Source organism: Ceratosolen solmsi, unplaced genomic scaffold (assembly GCF_000503995.2).
Source record: "Ceratosolen solmsi marchali unplaced genomic scaffold, CerSol_1.0 scaffold47, whole genome shotgun sequence".
Classification (NCBI taxonomy): Eukaryota; Metazoa; Arthropoda; class Insecta; order Hymenoptera; family Agaonidae; genus Ceratosolen; species Ceratosolen solmsi.
In genome coordinates, this window is record NW_011948419.1 from 9,064,308 (window position 1) to 9,076,716 (window position 12,409).

Below are 12,409 nucleotides of genomic sequence, written 5' to 3' on the forward strand. Positions count from 1 at the left end.
GTAAAATGTTTAGTGGAACTTGTTGAAGAATCAATTATGCTTTAATTATTTGTGGGGGCCGTAAAAAGACTAGTCACACACACGAGTAATTAATTAATGATAAGTCTTTGTGCTCTTGAAGGACTTAATGAAATGTAATTGTAGTCGATATTCAATATATTATTGTCTGGTCTTGACAATGTGCTTGACGATTTGCGTCGCTTGAGTCGACTCTTATGGGCCTGTACGGGGTCGAAGCGTTGGTTCGAGAGAGAGACCATAAGTTTGCCCGCTTTATTGATGTGGGCCTGTATGGGGTCGAAGCGTTGATTCGAGAGAGAAACCGTAAGTTTGCCCGCTCTATTGATGTGGATCTGTACGGGGTCCAAGCGTTGGTTCGAGAGAGAGACCGTAAGTTTGCCCGATCTATTCTTGCGCGTGATATGACTAGCTTATTTATTAATATAAAAATGTACCTTGTGAGCTGCAAACAAGGTGTGTTGATTGCTGCGTAATTGATGTCCCCTTTGATTACTATTTCATTGGCTTCACTGTAATTCACTACTAAATCTGCTGATTTCCTTTTAATAATGCACGCGTATATTATTTACTAGGCTGCCGAATTTATGGCCACGTGTCGTCTTCACAATATACACAAAAACACTGAGCGGCAATTACAGTTTAGTGTGCGCGATATAAGATTACAATAAGCATCGCCACATGGCGAGCTGCCCTCAAATATGCATGCAGCGGATGCAATGCCGGCAACAGTACCGCGGCGTATCGTCATACCGAAAATTCTTTGTGGCGTTAGAAAATGAAGCTTCTAGAAGTTTCATAGGCGTTCTTCCTTTGTGAGATCTTATAGTATATTGTATTTCAGATCGTAAAACTTGCTCAGACTTGTCAAGTTTTGTTTATAAACATTTGCCCTAGCGCGCGTGCCGTGCGCCGTACAATGCGTTTGGCCCACTTTTTCTTTCATTCGTGGAACTGCGTCAATCCCGAACAATCTCCATAGCACTAACGACATCACCATCACACTGAAGAACCTCACTACAGCAATAGAATATTTTTCCTTCTCTTACTTGACGCAATAAAAACTACAATATTATAATAATTAACAAGCAGAATAAACGATATCTTAACTCAATAATATATATTGCACATAATTTCAGCCTTTCCACTTGTTTTTTTGCACCAGTCATCATGACGAGAGGCTAATCCACTGAACTATTGAATTGGCAGTTCGAGCCATAAAACAAACCCCCAATAATCGAACATTCGATCCTTCGTGCCGGATAGCCTCATCGTCAGACAACCAGACCAAGGAAACGAGCCGGGCCTACAAGCATTAGGTCTGCCAGACACAGTGGAAAGCAGTACATCCTATATAACACGTGGCCCTACACCACGAGTTACCAAATAATAAGTAAGATATAAAAGACGCCACTATGGAGGCCAAGGATGCCAGGACCTCCAAATCAGCATTCAAACATTACAGAATCTTGCGGGAAAATATGCTGTACCTCAACCTGACGTCACATCAGAGGAGCTCTCAAACTCATATTCATTCGCTGAAGAAGTCCACAAAGCCTTTACTAAGTAACACGTTTACCTGTAGGTGATCTGGCGAGCTGCTCAATATTATCATGAATATATTATATCCAATGCCTTCATGAGAAAAGCTGCCCAATACTCGACCACTCGAGGAGTCATTAATAAGCTTCGCCAGAAATACAAGGCCGAATGCGACGTACAACAGACTTCATCACCTCATTTGAAGACTACCGGGAGCCGAGTACCAGTAATCAAACTCCCTAAGTTCTCTGGAAGGCAAGAAGACTGGGAAGGGTTTAGCGATCTGTTCGCAGCACTCGTCCTGAAGAACAAGGATATTAGCCAGGTAGAAAGTTACATTGTCTTTGCACTTCCTTGGAGGAATCTGTGTTGCTATTAATAATGGGACTTCCGCTAACCAACGAATCATAGATGCCAACTTGGGAGCTACTCATTGAACGATACAATAATAAACGCCTATCAATCCGTTCATGTCTTATTAAGCTATTGCCCCCTTCAAAGGCAGTAAAGGTTGATGCAGACACGTTAGAGTATCTTGCCAAAAATTCAGAAGAGGCAATGAAGTACCTCCTCTCATTGGACGATATACCAGATTTATAGAACTACACCTTGGTGCATCAAATTTCACAACAGTTTGACTGTGCTACTGTTGAACTAAAGACGTTCCTCACAACAAGGGTGAGGTCTTTAAGACAAGGCGAACATCTGACACCACATTCAACATGCCCAAGGAGATTCTTACCTTCGCGATCTCAGCAGATGCGGCGGTCTTCTTCACTAAGGAAGTCCTCCAACTGTTATCAAGTATGTGTAAAGAAACCTCTGACGAGTCGTCCTACATTTCAAGACAAGACAAGATGGTGCGTGTGGTGCGATAGAAAACATACGATCTACCACTGTAAGCAGTTTAGTAACATGTCAGACGTAGATAGACAAAATCTTGTAGAAAAGCGAGGAGTATGCGTAAACTCTTTATATCGCCACAACAATGGTTCATACAACGCACATTCTAAATGCAGGAAATGCCAAGGCCACGATAACACTGTTGCACACAGCCTTTTCAAACGAAGTCTCTAGCAATAAATCTACAACCACATCATCCAGCTGAGAGGAGGGGGGAATCGTGATCAGATGACATTAGTACAGTTGCAAGTGCTCTATTTTATAAATATGAAAAACTTTTTATAAATATGAACTGTTACATTTATAAGAATTTGGCATCATTTTAGATTCGAAAAAGAATTAAAATTCCCATTTTTATACTAAAATCAATTACTTATGTTTCTACATGTATATATATATTTAAATTCATATAAAAAGTTTTAAATAAATATTTATTGTGTATAAATATTTATATATTTCTCTTTTCAAAGATAAATATTCAAAGTATTTCAACATTTTAAACGTAAAGAATACATGTGCATATGCATATAAGTAATATGCACAAAAATAATGCTCTCAATGATTTTGAACAAAAGCTCAGTTATAATGAAAGGATATATTATTTCATTTCTATAATGTATTATAATATAATTTTTTTAAATAAAAAAACTCTTTTTTTATTTATTTATTTTGTACTTGCAATTAATTATAGTAACTTAATTATCATTACTCAACCCGTTCAATTAATTAATATTCCACATGTTTGCATTAACCAATTAAGTGGGTTTCTATTCTGTATATAGGAATATCTAATAATAATTTTGAACATATAATTATTACTTCTTTTTAATTGCTTTTTTTCTAAATGAGATTTATAAATACAGTACTATTTTGTGAATGAAATTCATAATTAGTTGACACGATTTAATTATATTTAATTCTCTTCCCACGTGTTTGTGATTAACGTAGTTTCCACTAATTTAAAAGAAAGAAGAGCACGCGCGCTCGGGCGATCGTTTATAAACACAGCTCGATATATCCGAGCATGTTCTACGATATGAAATCCAATATACTATAAGACAACACAAAGGATCCTACGAAGCTTCTAGAAACTTCGTTTTCTAACTGCACAAAGAAGTTTTCGGCATAGCGATAAGCAGCGGCACTGTTGCCGGTGTTGCATCCTGCTGCATGTATATTATTATATATATTTATTCCTTATATTATTAAATAAGCTAGTTGCACACGCGCAAAATCACGCTTCAGAAAACTGCTTTTAAAGAATCGACTGGAAAAGCGCACGCTCTATCGAACTAACACTTCGACACCGTACAGATCCTCAAAGAGTCGACACAATTGACGCAACACGTCAATTACATTGTCAAATTCAGACAACAATTTATAGAATAGTCCACAACAACATACGTGTTCATCATAGTCCTCCAGAGCTCGAAGGCTTATCATTTATGATTCTTGTGTGGGACTAGTTTTCAATTACCCCCATCATAATTAAAAACATAATTGATTACACACCAATTTCCATCAAAATTTTTAAGTATTATCATTCTATCTACAGAGCACATTTTATTTTAAACACCATCTTCTCATGCTAATTAATGAGCATGATCGACAATACAGGTTGCTATTTACAACATCAGCATAACCAAGATACATAATAATTTCAATAGCATCTACAACAATCAAGAACACAAGGAAATACCCTCACTACTGCAATAGAATAATTCTCTCTCTCAACAACAGTGCAATATTATTATAATATTTAACAAATAACAAATATTGTTTTTATTAAAATTACATAATACATAATATTTTGCAGCCCTTCTACTTATTATTTCCTCTTAAGTTATCATGACAAGAGACTAATCCACTAAACTATTGAAATGGTAGTTCGAGCCATAAAAGAAACCCTCAATAATCGAACACCACGTTACAATAACATTACCGGCATACAAATACCCATTATAAAATCATTATAGTATATACGAATGTTCTTGTTTTGTTCTTCATAATGTATTATTAAGGAGTTTCAAATGTCATATATTAAATTATAAAATTATTTGATACAAATGAAAGTTAAAAGTAATCAAAGTAAATGTATAATAGTATGTTCTTTTAAATTAAAAAAAAAGTAATTTAATAAAAAATTAAGGAATATTGAATAATAATAATATTGTTATTTATGTAATTTCTTTTAGGGTTCTATTATAACATTAAAACAATAAAAAATTTATATTAATAATTCATATTTTTATTGCAGACTACTACTTTGCTTATTTATTATTTTTGAATTTAGTTATATACTGAAGTGCATATACATGCAGCTAGATTTTGATCTTGTATGTCCCGGTGTTATTTACCATTTCCAAAAGAGATTTTTACCATCAAATTATTGTTAAAGAACATAAATTGTCTAAATTTTTTTAAAAAACATACGAATATGCATATAAAAAGAATTCATATATATAATTTTATAATTTCAAATAATTTTTATTATTCAGATAATATTTTTTAAGATTGGATTTTAAAAACTTATGTGGAATTAAATTGATTTTTTTAGCCATATTTTATTCATACACTAAGATTCTAACTATAATCCTAAACATTATAACAACTTTAAAATAAACGTTTGATTTTTATTTTAATTTTTTCAAATTCCAATAGCAATTACTATTCGTTGATGATGTTTTTCACTGTTTTTCTTGTAAGTTTTAGTGTAGATACCATTTTCAATCTTTTCTGATTTTATACTTAAACTGAAACTATCTTTTATTTATTGGTATTTATTATATTAATCTGTCACATAAATAATTCATTCTTTAATTTTTCGATTTTTATACGTTTTATCTAAAATTTATCATTATTAGTTTGTTTATTCATAAGTTTATTAAATTCATTGCATGAAATTTATGTAACTCTTATTGAATTCTGTAGACTCAAAGCGAAATGATGTAATCAATTTCTTTATATAATTATATTAACACACTACAGTATTAGTTATAATTATTTTTAAAATCTAAAATTTGTCATTATTAGGTAGGTGTAACGAATTTATCTATTTTCGAACTATTCCGATTTATTTTTCTGTAAGCTTTTGATAAATTATATAATAACAGCCTAATATATTAGCGTTAAGAACTTTAGTAAATATAATTATTTATCAAAATCTAAAAGCGGTTTGACATTAGGAATAACTAGGAAGGTGATCAAATCTCAACATATCTGCTACATTTCGACGGAAGATAATGTAAATATTAATTAAATTCTATTACTAAGTTAAATATTTATAATATTCATCAAACATTTCTTAGCTTTATACCAGTACATGAATTATCAGTGCATTATTAAAAACAAAATAAATTAACAATTTTTTTTAAAATATAAGCAAATTGTTTATTCTCGAATCATAAAAAATAAATAAATTTCTCATCCATAAATTATAATGGAACAATTTATACATAAATAAAACTGGCAGTTATATAAAATCTGCTAACTATTATTTAGACAACATTCTATATACTTTATATTGAATAGATATTAGACGAAATATAAGTTCTTTTAAATATTTACCATTAAGAATTTATTAAAATATAAGCTCCTGTTTCATATTTTGATCTTGCATGTATTAATCACATAACAAACAATTAATACTTGTTTTATATTATTTTCCTATTTTATTTAATTATAAAAGTGGTATCAGGCTTAGTTAAGTCAATCAATCATTAAAAATTTTGATACCTAATTAACTATTATCTTTGTTATTCAACAAATATTTCTTCATATATAACTCTTATTATGAGTTAATTATCTCACTCTATTAATATTTTTATTCTCTTTGGGCATTTAAATATATAAAATACTTAATAATACTTGCTGACTTCATTACAAAAATATACATTAAAATATATAAATTTTTCATAACGATTACGTTGGCAGTTAAGTTGCAAATTTTATAATTTTTTTATTTATACACTTGATTCATCTCTGCAATAAATCGCTTAGATTTTCATACACATATACATATTTCATGTACAAACATTATTTTACTATTTAGTTAGATATTGATGAAAATACTAATATAATTAATTACGTTCTTGGTAACAACTATGTAAGAACTTTGTAGGTTTAACCATAATAAGAAAATAATATATTAATAACATATTTATAGTATACTCTTAAGATATGTAGCTTCAGAAATACAATATTACGATTTTAATTAAAATTTTATTTTTTTTAAATAAAATATTCTATCTAATCTCAAAGATCAACTAATATATTTTGTCAATATTTATATTCATAAATATAACATATAACTGTTGATATGTTTACTGATAACTCAATTTGATAATAAATAGCTGTTAAAATAAATTAGAATATATTTCAAATGAAAATACGGGCAACTAATGAATGTTAAATTACGCACAAATACTTCCGCACACTCGTTCGAGCGCGCGCATTTATATATATATATAATGCTAAATTATGCGACATATTTTATAAAACTTTTAAAAAACATCTTAAAAAATTTGCAACTGCCGGAATGTTTTCAAAATATTAAAAAAATGCGAATAGGATGAACTTTTTTATAATTTGTAGATGGATGTTAATAGACTTTTAACACATTTATATTTTTAATTATAAAAAAATTGAATTTTGAAATTTCTGATATCTTGTTCGTATTTCTTTTTTTAAGTTTTTCCTTGTTCACATCGCCATCTTGGAAGAGGTTACTTTTGCTTTTGTTCAGGGTGTTTTCATATCATCATTCAATATTATTTGTTATTAATATTGATTGTCAAAAAAATATTTAATAATCGTTTTATGGTTTTATTTTTTATTTGAAAAATTAATGAAAGAGCAAAATGTCGTTATTCAATAAACCAAAGCGAAATATCCGACGTCGGCACTTGAATGATGAAGAAGAAGACAATGAAAATAGATCGATTGAAAATGATGAGATGCAGAATTTAAAAAATAAAATGAAAAAAAAAGACAGACCAAAACAAACTCTTCTTAGTTTCGGAGAAGAATTGGAAGAAGGTAAAAGTAATGTTTTATAAATGCTTATGAGAAAGTTTACTTATTATTAACTTTCAGTATGTTATTAAATATGTGGCATTTAATACTTATATATGTTTTTTATATCATTAAAATTTTATCATCTTAGAGTTACTAACTTATTTATAATTATTTAATCATATCATTATGGTTATTTTATTCTGAATTTGATGAATTATCTTCAAATTAAATAAAATTTTATTTTTTCAATAAATCCAAACAAAAAATAACCTATTGTAATTAAATATTTTTCATTAATTTAGTATTTTAATACAATTAAATAATTTATAAAAGCATTTGTTTGAAATTAAATTTATTAATGTAAAAAACAAAAATATAAGTAAATATTTCTTTAATTTTTTAAAATTAAATAAATGTAGCTGATGATGGTGAAGTTTTCAAAGTGAAGAAATCATCTAGAAGTAGAAGACTGATGAAGCAACTCGATCAGGAGAGAAAGAAAAAGAAAGGTGAAGAGAAAACACAAGTGAACTCTGACTCAACAAATATATCTAATAAGCAAGAAAAAGATTTAGAAATTAAAACAGATGATTTAGTAGTAAGCTATCTCTATAATGTTCTTATAATACTTAGTTCAATTTGCTTTATTGAAAAGAAAAAAAGCCAAAATTATTATTTAAAATGATTTTTTTAATGATATATTTGGTCTTTTTTCTGTGTTCAAATTATAGAGAAAACTCACATACTATTTTGTGAATTCTAAATATATTTTTAATTAAAGCTAATATTAATCATTTTTTAATAGGTTAAAATAAAGAATACTGGACCCATAGTTTTAAATGGTCGTGATGCTCTTGTAGCTGGTAAAGATGACTATACATCAGAAGATGAATTAGTGGAAAATCAAGGACATAAATTTAAAAAAAAAAAAAATAGATCAGAAAATATGAAATTCTTTCTTGAAAGTAAGATAAGTTTATATCCATGAAAAACATTTGTTTAATTTATACAATATTCAATTTTAATAGGTGGTTGTATACCAGATGCTGCCATGATTCATGCAGCAAGAAAACGCAGACAAAAAGCAAGAGAATTAGGTCATGACTACATCCCAATAGAAGAAAAAGGGTTAGATAGTTTTAAATTAAATATATTTATTTCATAACTATTTTACTTTAATATTATCATATAAATGTAATAATATATTATAGAGATGAAAAAGGAATTTCAAGAATAGTTCGAGAAGAAGATCAAGATCGAAGCGATGATGATTCTCAAGAAAGAGTAAATATGACTGTGGATATAAATGCTCTTGACAAAGAGAAACGCCGCCAAGCTTTTCTTGAATCACAGACGCAAATAGCAAAACGTAATTTAGAACTCCTCTTATTTTTTTAATGTATTTTTTAATAATATTTATAAGTTTAATTCATTTTAATTGTTACTTTTTTATTTTTTCTTTTTTTCTTATTTCTTTTTCTTAAGTTTTATAAAAGTGTTAATTTGATAATTAATTGCATTATTTATAATGTACATCTAACATTCTATAATTTTTTATTTTAATATATACATATATTTTATAATAATTTATATTGTTTGAATAATGGAATTTATTTAAAAAGCTTTCAATTTCAAGTAAAAGAAGTGTAAATTACCTTTATCAAATATTATTTATGATAAAACTACATAAATTAATTATTATTATATTCCCATTGAATACTCATTGTAAGTTAATAAATATCTTGTTTTATTTAATATTTTTACAATTAAATGACAAATAAGACCTTATAATTAATAAATTTCATTTAAATTATAAGATATATTTATATAATTTATTAAATACTCTTTAAAAATTTTATTGACAAAAAATATATTTTCTTAAACTTGATTGAAAGTATTCTATATTTGTTTTTGAATATTAATAAATATTGTTTTATGAATCGATCATATTTATTTAAATTGTATAAATATGAAATTGGATCAGTTTTAGAAAATCTAGTAATACTTTTAATTTTACTAGTTATTAATTATTAGATTACTAAGCATTAATCAAGATATTTAAATCATACAATTTTATTACATCAAAACATACTTTGTTAAATATTAATTTAGTGTGTATTAATTGTTTAAAATACTTATATTATTTGATTGTGGGCAACCAATAGAAAATGAATATTTTTAAATTGTATGTTTTAGTATCAATTGTGTATTAAGTAAATATAAGAAGTCAAAACTAATTAGTTTAATTTGATACAAAAAATATTTGCTTTAGTTTCGGATGAACAAAGTGAGCCTGAAGAAGAAGAATGGGAAGTTCAACAAATAAAGAAAGGTGTTACTGGGGCGCAGGTACATTATGAACAATTTAAACAAAACATATTTTTCTTAATATCGATATTTAATAAATATTAAATAATTATTATATAGCAATAAAATTTGTTAAATTTGTAGATTGCAGCTGCCCAACAAGATTCTATACAATATAATTCACTGGTAATGGGTTCCAATCAAATGTCAGAATCCAAACTTTCATTGATTATTTCTAATGCAATTCCAACAGCACCACCACCTCCTATGATACAGCCTCCAGATCCTACAAAAAGTATTCCAATTACTGTCGAAGAAGTATTAACTAAAATAAGAGAAAAGTATGTATTGTTAAAATTTTAAAAATCTAATATCTTATTTGAAAATATTCAATTAAAATAATGTACTTTAAAAGGTTCTTTCTAATTATTTAAAAATATTAAGAAAAATTTTTTTTCTAATTTTAAAATATTTCAAAATAATTCTGTATTATAAAAAATATTAACGTATAAATATTTTATAAGTAAACTACGCAAATAAATTTATTTGAAAGTATTTTGAATAAATGAAATAACATACAATTTTTTAATTATAGATAATGCATACTGTATGTATAATTTTATGTTAAATTTAATGTTTTCAAGACATTAAATTTAAAATATCGTTTTACTATTAATTATCTGAAAATAAAAATAATCGATTAAATATTATTTTAAAAAATTCGTTTTGTATAGATTGAACAATTTACGAGAAGTTCATCGACGACACGAATTAAATTTTGAAGCAGTAATGGAGGAATTGGATCAAAGTAAGAAAGAATTACAAGAAGGAGAAACTTTAGCACCAGAGATGGCTCAACGCTACAAATATTACCAAGAGTTGCGTGGGTATGTCACTGACTTGGTAGAGTGTCTTGATGAGAAGGTGGGTTTACAAATTAAAAAAAGAAACAAAGAATGTTTATGAAAAAAACAAAAAATTTTCCAAAAGGGTAGCATGTTTAAGAGTAAAAATGAATTTAAATTTTAACTGTTCACATTCATTTAAATTAATCATTTTTAATTTTTTATTAACATTTAATTCCTTTTTTAATTTATATCAAAAATACTTATTTTATTTATATTTTTTATTTTTATATTTTCGTTCGTTTTAAATATTTGGATGTAATTATAATATACATAATTTGTATATACTAAATTAATTTTAATCTTTGAAAGGGGTTAAAATATTATTATAGAAATTTATTTGAAATAGTTTTGAAAGTAATAAACTTTTCTCTTTCATTATTTAGCTGCCTATGGTTGCCGCATTGGAGACCCGTTGGATAGACTTACATGGAGATCGATCAACTGAGTTAATGGAAAGGCGTAGGCAAGATACAAGAGATCAAGCAGAAGAAGTGACAAGTATTGCAAGTCAGTTTTTTTTTTTTTAATGCCTATTTAAATACAAAATATTACTGGTATTAATTAATATATTACTGGCTATTAATTTATTGCATAAAATCTTTTTAAATGTAAAGGGGGACAAATGATTAGAAGAGGTCCTGAAGTAGAAGCACGTATTAGGCGAGCTACTGAAAGAGAAGGTAGAAGAGCTCGTAGACGAAGAGCAAGAGAACTAGCCCCGATATTGCCACGGCATATGGATGGCATGTCTAGCGATGATGAAGTAACGGAACAACAAAATCTTCTTTTTAGACAATCTAAAGGTATTTTGTTTTATTTATACTTTTAAAATTTTTAATTTATTAAAAGCAAAAATAAAAAATTTTATAAAAATTTCTTATTTTATAAGCAAATAATTTTTAATTTCAAATAATTTTTAAAAATTAAATTTTTTTTAAACTTCTGTACTATTTAGTAAATTTTATAAATGACAACAGTACTTTATAATATTTTTATTAATTTAATTAATCCAATTAATTTTATGACAACTTAATCCATAAAGGTTATAATGACTGAATAAAAGAAAATATAGTTATTATTATAGTTATAATCATATATTATATAAAATTATAGGTTGAAATAATGTATTAACAAATTGAAAATTAAATGAATTTAATAAAGGTTGTGTATGTTTTTAAATATTTTTAAGAAATAATTCTTTAATTTTTAAAAATATTTTTACTCTATTAAATCGTGTAAATTTTTTAGGATAACATTTTTTATTATAAGAAATAAACATAAAAGGTAAGTTGTATTTCATATAAAAACATTAGATTAAACATTACATAGTATTACAATCAATTTTAAATTTATACTTATTTAGTATCTATTATTTTTATATTTATAATTTATGAAATTCTATAAGATGATGTATTTACAATTAATACTTAATTATTGCTAATAAACAGCGATGAATAGAGCACACCTAAATTAATTGTTTATAATATTAAAGATTAGTAAAATTTAGTAACAAAGTCTGAAACTTGACAATTTTCATTGTATTGGTGTAATTGAAGTGTAAGTACCAATGTTCATCTTCTCTTCTATTTATATATTATTTAATTTAAATACGAAAAAGTCTGAAACTAGTTTCTTGATAATTTAATGATGATAAAAAAATTAAAAAACTTCTATATAAAGTTATGTTAATAATTGGAATCATTTCGTGTGTGTAT

The 12,409-nt window shown here is 26.9% G+C and overlaps 1 protein-coding gene across 1 annotated transcript; it reads left to right on the forward strand.

The window, feature by feature from the left end:
• The first annotated feature begins 7,253 nt into the window (after positions 1–7,253).
• Positions 7,254–11,161, forward strand: LOC105360686 (PAX3- and PAX7-binding protein 1). Its single transcript, XM_011497659.1, has 9 exons — positions 7,254–7,500; positions 7,899–8,077; positions 8,285–8,444; positions 8,508–8,607; positions 8,691–8,848; positions 9,752–9,828; positions 9,931–10,127; positions 10,521–10,673; positions 11,078–11,161. The coding sequence occupies exons 1-9, from the start codon at positions 7,323–7,325 to the stop codon at positions 11,112–11,114; spliced, it is 1,239 nt and encodes a 412-aa protein (XP_011495961.1). The 5' UTR covers positions 7,254–7,322; the 3' UTR covers positions 11,115–11,161.
• Positions 11,162–12,409: the final 1,248 nt, after the last annotated feature.

What these genes read in the sequence shown, in the direction of transcription:
- LOC105360686 (XM_011497659.1), top strand. Translation starts at nt 7,323, where the DNA reads ATGTCGTTATTCAATAAACCAAAGCGAAATATCCGACGTCGGCACTTG. An exon ending in CGGAGAAGAATTGGAAGAAG is followed by an intron (nt 7,501 to 7,898) that starts GTAAAAGTAATG and finishes AAATAAATGTAG; the next exon opens with CTGATGATGGTGAAGTTTTC. An exon ending in ACAGACGCAAATAGCAAAAC is followed by an intron (nt 8,849 to 9,751) that starts GTAATTTAGAAC and finishes TATTTGCTTTAG; the next exon opens with TTTCGGATGAACAAAGTGAG.